Source organism: Carlito syrichta, unplaced genomic scaffold, assembly GCF_000164805.1.
Source record: "Carlito syrichta isolate Samal-C Ts95f unplaced genomic scaffold, Tarsius_syrichta-2.0.1 Scaffold303213, whole genome shotgun sequence".
Lineage (NCBI taxonomy): Eukaryota > Metazoa > Chordata > Mammalia > Primates > Tarsiidae > Carlito > Carlito syrichta.
Window position 1 is genome coordinate 81461 of NW_007247309.1, and position 14115 is coordinate 95575.

Genomic DNA, 14115 nt, shown 5'->3' on the forward strand with positions numbered 1-14115 from the left:
TGAAAGCTCTTCATCAATGGGACAGAAGCAGAGATGCCATTAGCCAGCAATCTAAGGAGGTCTCATAAAATACAGGGCCTGATTTCTAACCTTCTTGGCTGCCTAGCCCTGTTATTCCCCTATTATTTTAAGAATCTTATAAAATAATTTTAAAAAGTAATTGCTTGAGCTCTTGGCCTGTCAGATTCTCGTGGGAGCCAGGCACAAACTGTCTGCTTATTCTTTTGTCAGGGGACCTTGGTCTGGAGTCAAGATGCCATCAGTCCGTCCCTTTCCCTCATGCCATATCTATATGTTTAATTCATTTTGTGAGCTGCTGTCTTCCTATATCAAGATATTTTCCCATTAAACTGTTTTATTTCTATCTAGAATTATAAATGGTTTCAAAGAGATAATACTAAATTTGTTCAACTGATTGACTTAAAATTTGCATAAGTATACACTACATGTGATATTTACAAAATGGGAGCCCTGTTTATATCTTCTATTAAGGTATTATTAGAATTATGGCATTTATGTGCACATAAATATTTTCCTGATATTTCATCTTTGCTCTTTGGAATAGGTGCTTTGATGTATTTTGAGGGATGGGAGAGAGAGGAGAAAGTTTTGACTGCCAAGAGGGAGTTGATTAAGGACTATGATATTTTGTATCTATAATTATTACTGGCAGGTGCTATTGAAGTATAAAAAGCACCTAAAAATTAAAAAAAAATCAAAATTCCTAATATTAAAAGAAAACTATTCTTTTCAGCCAAAAGATATTGCTCACTTTTGGGAACTGGGTGGAGGAACCTCTTTATTGGACTTGATCAGCATTCCCATCACAAGTGACACCCTCCGGTAAGTGTGCTAGCCCCAGGAACAGTTGTAAGTACACAGTAGTGTCCACGGGAAGAATGAGTAGACTTTTCTCAGTAAGAATTTTGGGGGACAGTTTGAGGTTGCTGAAAGCGTACGCCCACTTCCTTTCCCTGTGCTTAAACTATAATGCTTTCAAAGAGGTTTGAAAGAGCCAAGATTCTAGCTTGTGCTGAAGTGAGACAGCTGACACTCCCACTAGTAACATATTTTGCAAGCCTGCAAACAAAAAAAATATGTCAAATAGCACTTGAGCAATGAATTCATTTGGCAACAATAAATTTGAAAGCTTAATTCTTTCCAGGATCCATCTCAGTGTGAGCTAATTGGGCTCTGAGTTTTTTCTTCAATTGCATATTATAAGTCTACCTTGGAATTTAATGCTAATTGATACTGACACTTCATCAAAAGAAAGACTATATGTTGGAGAGGAGAAAAAAATCCCTCTGTTTGCTGATCTTAAAGGAATAGAACCTAGGGAAAACCTCAAAACCCTTGGGTGGTATTTTCCTGACACTAACTTCCACATGGTGGCCAAATCGTAATATGTGGGAAATTGTGACATTTCTCACAATGTTCTTGGGAACCAGTCTTAGCCAAGAAAAACAAAAACTTTTGAATCTGAACTATCTTATTCTTGTCAGAGTTTAACACAAACCATTGTGACTGCTTGGATCAAATACAAAGGACTTGGCAATTATTTGTTTATGTTTTGACCACTAAGCTCCTTCGAGTATGGAATTCGTTTTTGTTAACAGGACGGTTGGTTTTCCAGAATTGGCTAGATACAGGTAATGTTGACTTTATCTGCCCAATTATTTTTTTTCTTTTAGTGAAATCTAATTTACTTCCTTTTACTTATTGCAAGATGATGCATGCTTATATAGAAAACTTGGAAAATAAGGAAAGTAAAAACATGCAGAATCACATTAAAAAAACCACTATTGACATGTGAGGTATTTCAGTCTTTTCAGTGTTTGTAAATATCCTTTGTACAGATCTGGTATGTTTTATATACATATTTAGACCTTGCTTTTTGACTTTAAACACCTTTTTTCTGTGATACTATTTTTAGGAACAGTTTTTCATCTGTCCCTCTTTAATGGAGACTAAGAAGAGCAATTGCCTGGGAGCTAGGGGAGTGGAGAGTGGCGTAGTTGAGAAGAGATGGTGAGGGTGAGGAGGAGCTGAAGGACGCACACCGCCAGTTAGTGTGGCCAGGGGCTGAAAGGATGAACATGCAGAGCTAACTCTTACCTGGGTTGTGAGTTGGCTCCTGTTCTGGCCCTGACTTGTCGCATTACTTCACTCCCCTCTTTGGCCTGACGGGCTTGTGGAAATTCTGGGCGCTGCAGGAAACCAAATCTTCCCAAGGGCTCCTTCACAGCTCACTTTGTAAGGTCTTACTCTCCCTTTCCCTGCAGTCCTAGGATGGCTGAAGTCTGCTTTAGGAGAGAGGAAGGGTCAGGGTTATGACAAGCAGAGGGAAAGGGAGCCATAGGCCTGGGTCCAAAGTAGGTTGCTGAGTGGTTAAAGAATTCATAGAAAACATTTCACTCTTAACGTAGTTGCTAATCTCAGAATGTTTTTGACTGGAATTAGTTTGACACATAATTTCCTAGTGTTGGAGAAAGCCCAACAACTTGAAAAAAATAATATTGCCAAATACTACTAGATACTGTTTATCTTTGAAATAACTGTTCGTAGAATTATAAATGCATTGAACATTTCCACAAACTTTAGACAATTTGTAATAGAATATTTCCTGTGGTCTGATTCCCTGTTTTAAGAGCTTATTAAAAATAAATTTTTAGCTGCCATTTGCTATGAAATAGGTAAAAAGTAATACAAGTATTTCTAATGTACTATAAATAGAAACATTAATCTTGGAAAAAGATTGAGTAATCCATTTCATTTTTGTTAAAAACAAAGTTATTTTACATTTAAAAATTAATAACTTTTATATCCATTTTACCACAATAAAAAAGTTAAAATCATAGCTCAAACATAATCATACCAAAACCCTAAAAATAAAATTAGTTTCCTTACTGTTAAGAATGTATGTATTATATTACTTTTCCAGTTAAGCAAAACTGTTTATGAGCTTATTAAAAAGACATAGATATGATTGACTAGGCAATGTAATCGCATAGTAATTCTTAGAAAATTTTGATAATGTGTAAAAAACTACTTTCTGAATTTAGACCAATATAATAGCGTTTAGTTATTATTTTGCTTGAATTACACAAAATAGCTGGTTTGCTTAAACTAAACAAAATAATTAAATAACATATAATTTCATGCTATATCATTTAGCAGAATGTCTGTTGATCAAGAATATATTGACCCATGATTATGGTTCTACATAGTTATTATAGCCATTTTCTAAAATATTCCTAGATTTATGTATGTTTGGTTTTTATTGTGGTAAAATATACATAGCATAAAAGTTACCATTTTAGTCATTTTTAAGTATATGGTTCAGTGGCACTAAGTTTATTTCCATCACTAGCCACCTCTAGAATTTTAATCTTCCCAAACTGAAACTCTGAAACTATTCATCAATAATTTCACATTTTCCCCCTCCCCGGCTCCTGGCAACCATCATCTCTACTGCTTGTCTCTAGGATAAACAAGACTAACTTTTTTTTTTTTATTATTATTATTTTTTTTTGGTTGGAGTCTCACTCTGTCGCCCAGACTGGAGTGCAGTGGCCGCTCCCGACCACCACAGCCTCGACCTGCTGGGCTCCGGCGATCCTTCCGCCTCAGCCTTCCGAGTAGCTGGAACTACAGGCGCATGCTACCACACCCAGCTGATTTTTTGATTTATTGTAGAGATGAGGTCTCGCTGCCCAGGCGGGTCTCGAACCCGCGGACTCAGGCAATCCACTCACCTCAGCCTCCCAAAGGCGCAGGATTACAGGCTGAGCCACCGAGCCTGGCTAAGCCTGACTTTTTAAGATGGTGGCTGAGACAACTTCTCTAGGCAGATGGCTGGCCTGTTATCTGAGCCCCCACAGAGAAAAATAAGATTTGGTTGAGAACTGATTAGAGCCAGCTAGAACCAAGATGGCAACTAATTTGCCTGCAGCCTGAAAATTTTATCCCTTATTATAATACATTAGTATGCTAAATGACACCCGCTAGTGCCATGACAGGTCTGACCCTACCTATTTACAGTAAAAACTGAGAGGAACCCCAGTTCTCAGAAATCTCCATCTCTTTCCCAGGAAACCCATGAATATTCCACCCCTTGCTTGGCATATAATCAAGATACAGGTATAAAAATAAAACCCCAGCAATATATGACTACTCTTCCTCCTACATACCAGCCCAGGTTGCTCTGCCTATGGAGTAGACTGCTGTTTGTCATTTCAGTAAACTTGCTTTCATTTTCCAGCTGTAACCCTGCAGTGTGTGTACAGGGTCTGCTCTACCTTTAGAATAGCTTTCTTTCTGCTCCTCTTTTCTTTTAATAAACTTACTTTTGCTTTTCTTTGTCTGCTTGTTTTTTATTTCTTTCCTACATGAAGCCAAGAGCCCACTTGGCCCCTCGGGCTGGACCCCAACTTTGGGGTCCTCCAAACTGTGTCACTCTAGTACCTCATATAAATGAAATAATACATTATTTGTCTTTTTGTTATTGATTTATTTCATTTAGCATGATGTCTTCAGGGTTCATCCATGTTGTAGTATGTGGCAGGACTTTCTTCGTTTATAAGACTAATATTCCATTGTAAATATAAGTACCACATTTTGTTTATCCATTAATCCATGCATTGGCATTTAGGGTGTTTTTACTTGTTGACTATTGTAAATAATGCTGCTGTGAACATTGGTGTACAAATATCTGTTTGAATTTCTTCTTTCTATTCTTTTGGGTATAGACCCAGAAGTGGAATTGCTGAACCATATGGTAACTCTATGTTTAATTTTTTGAGGGACTACCATACTATTTTCCACAGCTCCTACATTATTCCCATAGCAATGTACAAGGGTTCCAGTTTCTCTATCTTCTCTCCAACATTTGTTATTTTCTAGTTTTTGGAGAAAAAAATATTTGACAACAGCTAACCTAATGGGTATGAGATAGTATCTCATCATGGTGTTGGTTTGCATTTCCCTAATAATTAGTGATGCTGAATATCATTTCATGTGCTTAGCAGCCATCTGTATATCTTCTTTGGAAAAATGTCTATTTGAGTCCTTTGTCCTTTGTGTGTGTGTGTGTGTGTGTGTGTGTGTGTGTGTTGGAATCTCACTCCATCACCCAGGCTGGAGTGCAGTGGCACACTCACGGCCACCCCAGCGTCAACTTGCTGGGCTCTGGCGATCCTTCCATTTCAGCCTTCCAAATAGCTGGAACTATACACATGTACTACCATGCCTGGCTAGTTTTTGATTTATTGTAGAGACGAGGTCTCACCAAGTTGCCAGGGCTGTTCTCGAACCCACAGGCTCAGGCAATCCACTGCCTTGACCTCCCAAAGTGCTGGGATTATAGGCTGAGTCACTGAGCCCAGCACTTTGCCCATTTTTGAAGTAGTTTGTTTTGGCTGCTGAATTTAGATTTATGTTTGATGTGCATGAACAAAAAAGTACATGTGGTGATGGTCATGGTGTATCTGGTGGTCAGGGGGTGCTTTCAGAGGGGTAGAATAGTGTATTCATCCATTTGATAATGCTATAAAGGACTACCCAAGGCTGGGTGATTTATGAAAAGCAGAGATTTATTTGGTTCATGGTTTTGCAGACTGTACAAGAACTGTAGTGCTAGCATCTGCTCCTAGTGACAGCTTCAGGAAACTTATAATCATGGCAGAAGGTGAAGAGGGAATAGACGTGTCATATGGCAAGCAAGGAAGCAAGAGAGAGAAGGGAGGCACCAGACTCTTTTAAGCAGCCAGCTCTAGAGGGAACTAATAGAGGGAGAAAACTCACTCATTACCTTGAGAACAGCACTGAGCCATTCACAAGGGATCTGGCTCATGACCCAAACATCTCCCACTAGGCCCCACTTCCAACACTGGAAATCACATTTCAACATGAGATTTGCAAGAGATAAACATTCAAACTATATCAGATGGTATAGCAGAAAACCACATTGCTTTGGACCTAAATACCACTTCTACAATTTACTAATTATAGAAATCTGTGCCTCAGACTTCTAATTCATAAAATGGACATTGTAACATCTTCTAGGAAGGATTGTTACAAAGATTAACTAGGTAGTGCCTTAGCAAAGTCCATTCATAAATTCATTTCCTTCTCTGTTACCAGATTGGTATGTGGCTCTTATTATTTCTGCTTTTCTTCTTTGGGGCACAGAGTAAAGTTGAATCTAAACATGACATTGTTGCACCCAATTGCTTGCAGCTTTTTTGTTTGGGCTAGATTATTTTTAGTTCAAACAAAAGCTTCAATGCCACTATTGGCTGTAACACTAAAATATCACTAGAGAAAAGTGTTGTCATAAATAAGACTATAACTTTGGTCTTTTTTTTTTTTTAATCTTAAAATAATGCTATGTGTTTTTTCTTTCTTAAGCTATAATATTGCTAATCTTAGATACATTTCAGTACATTAGGGTTTCAAAATGGTAATTATTTTGAGTCTTTTTTGAAAGATGTTTTTTATTTCTTTAGGACATTTTCTGTTGTTCTTGTTTTGGATCTTTCAAAACCTAATGACCTTTGGCCCAACATGGAAAATCTGTTGCAAGCCACAAAAAGCCATGTAGATAAAGTGATAATGAAACTGGGAAAGACAAATTCTAAAGCAGCTTCTGAAATGAGACAGAAGATATGGAGTAATATGCAGAAGAACCATCCGGTGGGTTGCTCTTGGGATTATTCCTAGAATCCTGAGACCCATGCATAGTTAACAATAACATCACAAACAACTTCTTTAGATTTTTATGCATGACTTGAAATTAATTTGATGTAGATGAAATGTTCACTGGGAAATTATAGCAATTTAATAAAAGCTCAGTAAGAGCAAAACAAGGAAAAAGATTTCTTATGTCTTCCTGTTAGACATCTACTGTGATTATTATGGCATATTACACCAATCAAAGAAATAGAGTTTTTAAAGTAATAGTTTGATATTGATTTTGTAATCTCCATAAAAATAAAAATAAAAGAACCAGACTGTACGAAAGTCACCTGGCAAATACTAGATGCAGCTACAAATTTAAGCAAGGAGTGGAGTTTTTTTTGTTTTTTGTTTTTTGTTTTTTTGAGTTGGAGTCTCACTCTGTTGCCCAGACTGGAGTGCAGTGGCCGCTCCCGGTGGGCCTGCTGGGCTCCGGTGATCCTTCCGCCTCAGCCTTCCGAGTAGCCGGAATTACAGGCACTACCATGCCCAGCTGATTTTTTGATTTATTGTAGAGATGAGGTCTCGCTGCCCAGGCGGGTCTCGAACCCACGGGCTTAGGCAATCCACTCACCTCAGCCTCCCAAAGGCGCGGGATTACAGGCTGAGCCACCGAGCCCGGCTAGGAGTGGAGTTTTAACAGCTTTCATTGTCACTCTGTATTTTGCATGTATTTTGTTTCTGGCACATAGTCAATATCTTTTGATGATCTGGCACCTAATTAAATTATCAAGTTACTATGATGGTAACACAAGTTCTTCAAATACAATCATACATATCATCATCTAGAAAACTAACAGCAGCATTTTATATTGCCCAAAGTTTACAAGAATGTGTTTTACAAAGATAATATCAGAACAAAACAAATCCATGCCATATAAATGCTATTCCAATAATTAACATAAAATAGGAAAAAAAAACCACCCAGGAAGATAATAGATTGTATAAGGAAATGAGAGGGCAGAAAAAGGAAAAGAATAAATATCATAGTAATTTAGAAAATCGCCATTTCTAGTTTTATACTTCAGAAATAGAGCGTAGGAAGTGAAAGCTAAATGTTGGAACAAATTATATGTCAAGAAGACAAAGTCAACATCTATGAAGAGACTGAAAATGGTATCTTTTTGAAAGTAAATGGAAATTACTGAGCGCATAGCAATAAACAATCATAATAATCAATGAAATATGTTTATTAACAGGATCGTGAATTAATTGATCCATTTCCAATACCTCTGGTCATAATTGGAAGTAAATATGATATTTTTCAGGTAAGCTCTTCCACTTCTAGCTGAGTTTGTTATACATACATGGCTATGCTTTATGGGGGAGGTACAAAACTAATGTCAAAATAAGAAAAATGATTCTGGGAGGGATAAGTTTAGGAGTCACACATCTTAAAGATTTTGGAAAAGAAAATGGAGTTGGGACATAGAAAACAAGTAAGAAAATAAATACAGAAATGGGGACAAGGCAGAAGATTTAGAAAACGAGTCTTCAGCCTGGTCACTGAAGAACAGGACTTACTTTACTTTCCAACTTTAAATTGAAGAAAGTTGAAATAAATTCCTTCTTATCTTTGCTTGTCAAAGAATCATTAGGGTATTCCATACTATAAAATGTGTGTTTGTATCAAAATTCTGCTGAGCTAAGTGTTTAAACAAAAAAATCTGGAAGCTGTGCTCTAAGAAGGTTGCAGTTATTGTTCAGCTCTGTAGAAACAAATATCAAGTAATGGAATCCTATTCCTCAGGGTGCGTTTTAAAAATTGAGAAATAATCTATTTCTGCATTTAACAAGTTACATCTTCCTGCTACAAATATTCAGTTCTCTTGACTTTTTTTTTTTTTTGAACAACACATTTCTACAGGATTTTGACTCTGAAAAGAGAAAGGTAATATGCAAGACACTTCGGTTTATTGCACATTATTATGGAGCATCATTAATGGTTTGTACATTTCTTATTCTTTTGGCTTGAATGGGCAGTACCAAATCTGGGGAAGTTAGCAACCTGATGCACTGCTATGAATAAGAAATGCTTTCACTAATACGCCTTTTTCTCTTCTTTCTTTTTCCACTGCCAAAGACTTCTCCTTACAGAGTGTTTGATGATGTATTGGCAGAACACACACTGTCAGATGGCCTACTCTTTTTTGGGGCAAAAGTTCTAGATTACTTATATCCATAAACCCCAGTCAAGCTTAAAGAAACAAATTGGTGATCTATTTATTCATTCTTAGTTTTTCCTTAAGAGTTACAATCTATATTCTCTTAACAGAAAAATGACAACAAACTTTAACAATAAGATTTTCTTAATTTAAAAAACTGCTGTTTGTTGTAGAGGTTAAAAACATGAACTCTGGGTCAAGCGTAGTGTAAGCGTATAATCCTAACACTTTGGGAGGCTGAGACAGGAGGATTGCTTGAGCCCAGGAGTTTGAGACCAGCCTAGGCAACATAGCAAGAATGAGTCTCTACAAAAAAAAAAAAAAAAAAAGAATTTGCTGGGGCATGGTGGTATGGTGGTGCATGCCTGTAGTGCCAGCTGCTGGGAGGCTGAAGTGGAAAGATCACCTGAGCCCAGGAAGTCAAGGCTGTGGTGATCTATGATCGGGTCACTGCACTCCAGCCTGGGTGACAGAGTGAGACCCTGACTCGAAAACAAAAAAACCATGAACTCTGAAGTCGTGCTGCCTGGGCTCAAATCTCAGGACGACCATTTACTAGACACGTGCTTTTAGGCAAGTCAATCTCACCTAAACCATACTGTCCTCAAGGGTAAAATGGATAAAAATTGCACCTTCTTCATAGGGTTGTTGTGAGGCTTAAAAGAGGAAGTAGGTGTGACATGCTTAGCACACCTGGAACAAAGTATTACTCAATAGATGTTGGTTATGATAATTACTGTATCTTTATCTCCCATAGTAGGACCAAATTTTGCTGGATTTCTTTCATTTTTGAATAATTATTTAATAGTCTCTTTTTCCTCCAAATCAGAGCTTTTTGACAAACCTAGAGACAACATGGTCTAGCCCCTTGACTTCATGGCTAGAAATTATGACTGAAAGTAATACATATAATATATATTTTCAAGCCAGGCATAGTGGCTCATGCCTGTAATCCCAACACATTTATATATGTGCCCAAAAAATGTATACACATCTTAGGGGATGTTATCTATGTATTGCTTTTTGAAGTTGAACTGAATTACGGTAGCAATGTATAATATGATGTTCACTCAACCATGCTTCTGCCATTTTCTTTAGCTGTCCTGCCTATCACATGGTGACGCTAGCATTCATTTAATTAATGCCATCTTTTGAGCAAATGTCATACTAAAAATATACATTTTTTGGCACCTCCTATATGTATGTGTTTGTGTGTGTATATACATATATATATACACACAAGTATATACATGAAAGGGTAAACTGAGGCAAGGTGGACCAGTGCCATGGGAATAAATGCAAGATTGCAACAGAGGAAGAAGTAAAGTTTATTATCCACTTCCCACAGACAGAAAGGAGCCAGCACTCAATAGGCGAGTGCTTCCCCTTGAAGGCTAGGGAACTGGGTATGTTTAAAGCTCTTGGGGAAGAGTTTGGGTGAGGAGAGCGTTTAGTTGTACTTTTTGATGTAGATAATAGAAATCACATAAGTCTTATGTCTTGACATCACCAGGCACTGATATCTTATGACTCCAGGTGGTGGGCTGGAGGCTGGTCACCAAAAACTAATAACAATACATCAAGGCCAGAAGCACAGATCCCTAGAAGAAGAATAATTAGGACTGGATAGGCTTAAGGGACTGAGAATAACTACCAGATTTTTAACCCTGGGAGTGTCAGTTCTGCTTCTTGTATGACAGGGTTAGAGCTGGAGCTAAAATGGCTGCACTATTGCTAGATTTTACCAAGTTCTTCTATTCTAATTTTTTTTGGTTTCTACCTTTCAATGCATATATATTGTTTTTATATCTTTTTACATATTTTAAATACATTTCATTATGTATTTTCTTAAAATTCATCACCTTTTATGTTTGAACTGTATTTTCTTACATATTAGGTTGACAGAGTACTTTAAGAAATACTCTTTACTGTTTTGAAAAGATGTGGGGAATTTAAAGTGAATGATTCATCTAGGGTACAGAGGCCTGGCAGTTCCTTAGTTTTGCCACTAGAAAAGACCAACATTTAATTCTGGTTAAAGTTAGCTGAAGGAAATCCTGTATTTCTTTAGGAACAGATCACATATGATGACCAAATCAGAGCCCAGTCTGGCCTAAGGGTACACATTTAGATGACATCAGGTCAACACAGGCCATAGCAGGCCTAGGTCTAACCATGGCCCAGAAGTCCCTAGAAGATCAGAAACCAGGGAAAAGGGCTTGCATGAGTGGATTACTTCTGGGCCACCAAAGAAACCAGAAGATCTTTCTAGCTTCCTGAACCAAGAAGAATGCAGCTCAAAGCCCCATCTTCAGTTTCACATCTACTCTTACCCTTTACCTCATTTAAGGAAGCCATAAGGTACTGTTTTGCAAGATTGCACATTTAGCACGCTTTTTTCAACACGATAGTTGAAATTTTACAACTCAGTTGAGAATACTGATTCAATATTAGGCCAATCTAGTATAGTTAATAACAACAAAAGCAGGAGAAGATTGATTTATAGGACCAGATTCAGAGGAAGACCACCAGGATAGTGGGGGACTTAAAATTCTGATACATGAAGATGGGTAGAATATCATCTAAAATGTGATAGCTCTCTTTAAATAGTTGAAGGAATGTTCCATGGAAAAGAGGTTAAATTTATTCTTTGCTCTCCTGGAGTCAGGAACAAAGAATCAATAGAGTTTACCTGAAATATGAAAGAACTTTCTAATAATCCCATTATCTGAAACATGGATTGAATTGTTTTGGGAGGTGAGTTTCTGGATATTGAGTTGGTTCAAGCAGGAGGTCTGTAACCAATTGTGGAGAATGTTTTAGAGGTGATTCGATGGAGAAGATGGGTTTAAAACTTCTAATGTTCTCCCAGCCAAATGGTCTACGAAATACATATGTTAGCAATTAGGTTTTTTCCTTTCACATAAAGAAGACGTAACATAATAAACAGAGCAACTGTATTTTAAAAATTCAACTAAGGTTTTCTATATATTTTTCAACATCGTCTCAGCAGAAACATTACAATCATTTCAATGCCTTTATATAAATATGTTAGATCTTGTATATTTACGTGAGTGTTCTCTTTTGAATACTTTCTCTGAGAGCCTATTCTTAATCCAGAATGAAGTTTATCTTGTGAAATTGCCACTGAAACCATAGCATTGATATCTTTGCTTCATAATTACATTTCATGTCAGTTGAGAGTTGTTTTTCTCACTTTCATATGTCTTGGACATTTTGGTTTGACTCTGAATGACTTTTGGTATCTCTAAAAATCAAATCTACTCTTAAAAGTTTGTGGGGTAACCATATATCCTGATTTTCACCTGGTGTCACAACCGAATTATTAATATTATCCAGCCCCTTTCATTCTCTAGAATGTTCTGGTATGGTCCCCCTAGTTATATATATCACCACTGAAAATATTCATAGTTTATTTTTCAAGCTCCAAAGAAAATTCAAAAGAGAAGTTAAAAACATTTCAGTGAGTATCAGTATCACTGGGTCTGTCTGCAGCTCCCATGTTGACTGCTTTGAAAGAAACCCTACACCCTTGGATTTAAAAGTTACTTTTGACACACACCTCTTATTTCCTAACCAATCCATCTGCATTTTGGGAAAATTTCTTTTAAACCAGAATGAGTATGTTTACATACACACATACACACAAACACACACACCAAAATCGTACTTATACATTTTAAAGAAATTATTTGGCAGTGGTTATGATCTATTTGTGTGAGTAGCTGAAATGGTGATTTCATAAGCACAAGTCCTTTCCACATCATGCACTCACTGAGTTTGAAGAATGAGTTAAAACGAAGTTATTAAGACTTCTTTATTCAGGTTTTGTTTGGTCTACTCAAAAGGAAGTATTTATTGTGCAAGAAAATAGTAATTCTCTCTGAATTCTCTACTTGTTCAAAGCTGTATGTACTGTTTCTGTGACTGGAAAACAGCATATAATTTATTCTCCTGATTTTTTAAAGTTTACCAGTAAATCAGAAGCTCTATTACTAAAAATACGTGGCGTTATCAACCAATTGGCATTTGGCATCGATAAAAGGTACTATTAAAATATTTTTATATCTCTTTATTTTTGTATTTTGCCAGTGCTGTCTCATCTGGTTGTTGTTCTCACTAGTCTTTTGTTTTTTGACCAGGAACGTGCCTTATATGCTATTCTTAAAGAGATAATTTCTTGTTATCTTGTGCTTCTTATTATCTTGTGCTTCTTATATTTAACTATTTCTCAAGTTTTACAACTAAAATGTTATATAATATTGGACTTGAGGCTGGTAGGAAATAATGATACTATTACACTTGTTCCCTGATTTCTTTTACTTCTTCTCCCCCATTTTAGTAGCTTTCCCTCTATTACTATTTTCTTATATTGATTTGAAATGAAATTGAAAATTTTAGTATGTGTCTTCTTAGCCTTGCTGTTTCTCTGGGTTCCGGTTTAAGATAATATGGGTCTGTCACTGTTTTTCCTGTAAAACTTTTATTCATGCTATACTTAAATTTTTGAAATCACTTAAGCTGATATTCATTCATTGATTTGGGGCTGTGCTCTCATCAGTGGCTAGACGTTAAACTTGGCTCTCATGCTTATCGTAGATGTGGCAGCATATTCAACTGCTAAACTAATCGAGAATCTCTTTTTCTTTTCCATGTAGCAAATCAATATGTGTGGATCAGAACAAACCACTGTTTATCGCAGCAGGATTGGATTCTTTAAGCCAAATAGGTTAGTGAACTTATTAAGATAGTTCCCTCTTTTCTTAATTGCTTATTGATTGTACCCTACTCTGTGTCTCCAACATACTATCATTTCTGACTTTGTTTTCATTGCTGTTATTTCATGTGTGTTTATTTGTATACCCAGTATTGCTGCAACATTCATCACATCGACACATTTGTGATGGAAGGGATGTCGCCACATAAGAAATGGATTTCTGATCTCTATTCCCAAAAAAAATATATTACATGTATTTTCTTTTCCTCACTGATTTCCAGGTACTTTTAAATTTCAGCTCCTTGGGTTTAAAAGAAACCAGGAGCATAGAGTGGCCAAGAAATTCAAAGCTATATAATATGGGCAATAATCAAATACGTGAGAGATTGAAATGATAGAATAAACTAAAAGAACACAGTTGTGCCGATTAGGTATATCTTAATGTTTTGTTATAAAAATAGCCTGCCTCATCTA

At 36.6% G+C, this 14115-nt stretch overlaps 1 protein-coding gene across 2 annotated transcripts in view; it reads left to right on the forward strand.

Annotated features, from left to right (window-relative positions):
* Positions 1–14115, forward strand: part of DYNC2LI1 (dynein cytoplasmic 2 light intermediate chain 1) — a 35076-nt gene that overhangs the window by 14290 nt on the left and 6671 nt on the right. For both annotated transcript variants that reach the window (XM_008058107.1, XM_008058106.1), the window contains exons 5-10: positions 755–843; positions 6510–6696; positions 7938–8006; positions 8606–8683; positions 12893–12969; positions 13583–13653. In XM_008058107.1, the coding sequence (XP_008056298.1) occupies positions 755–843; positions 6510–6696; positions 7938–8006; positions 8606–8683; positions 12893–12969; positions 13583–13653 (571 nt within the window). The remainder of the gene's footprint in view (positions 1–754; positions 844–6509; positions 6697–7937; positions 8007–8605; positions 8684–12892; positions 12970–13582; positions 13654–14115) is intronic.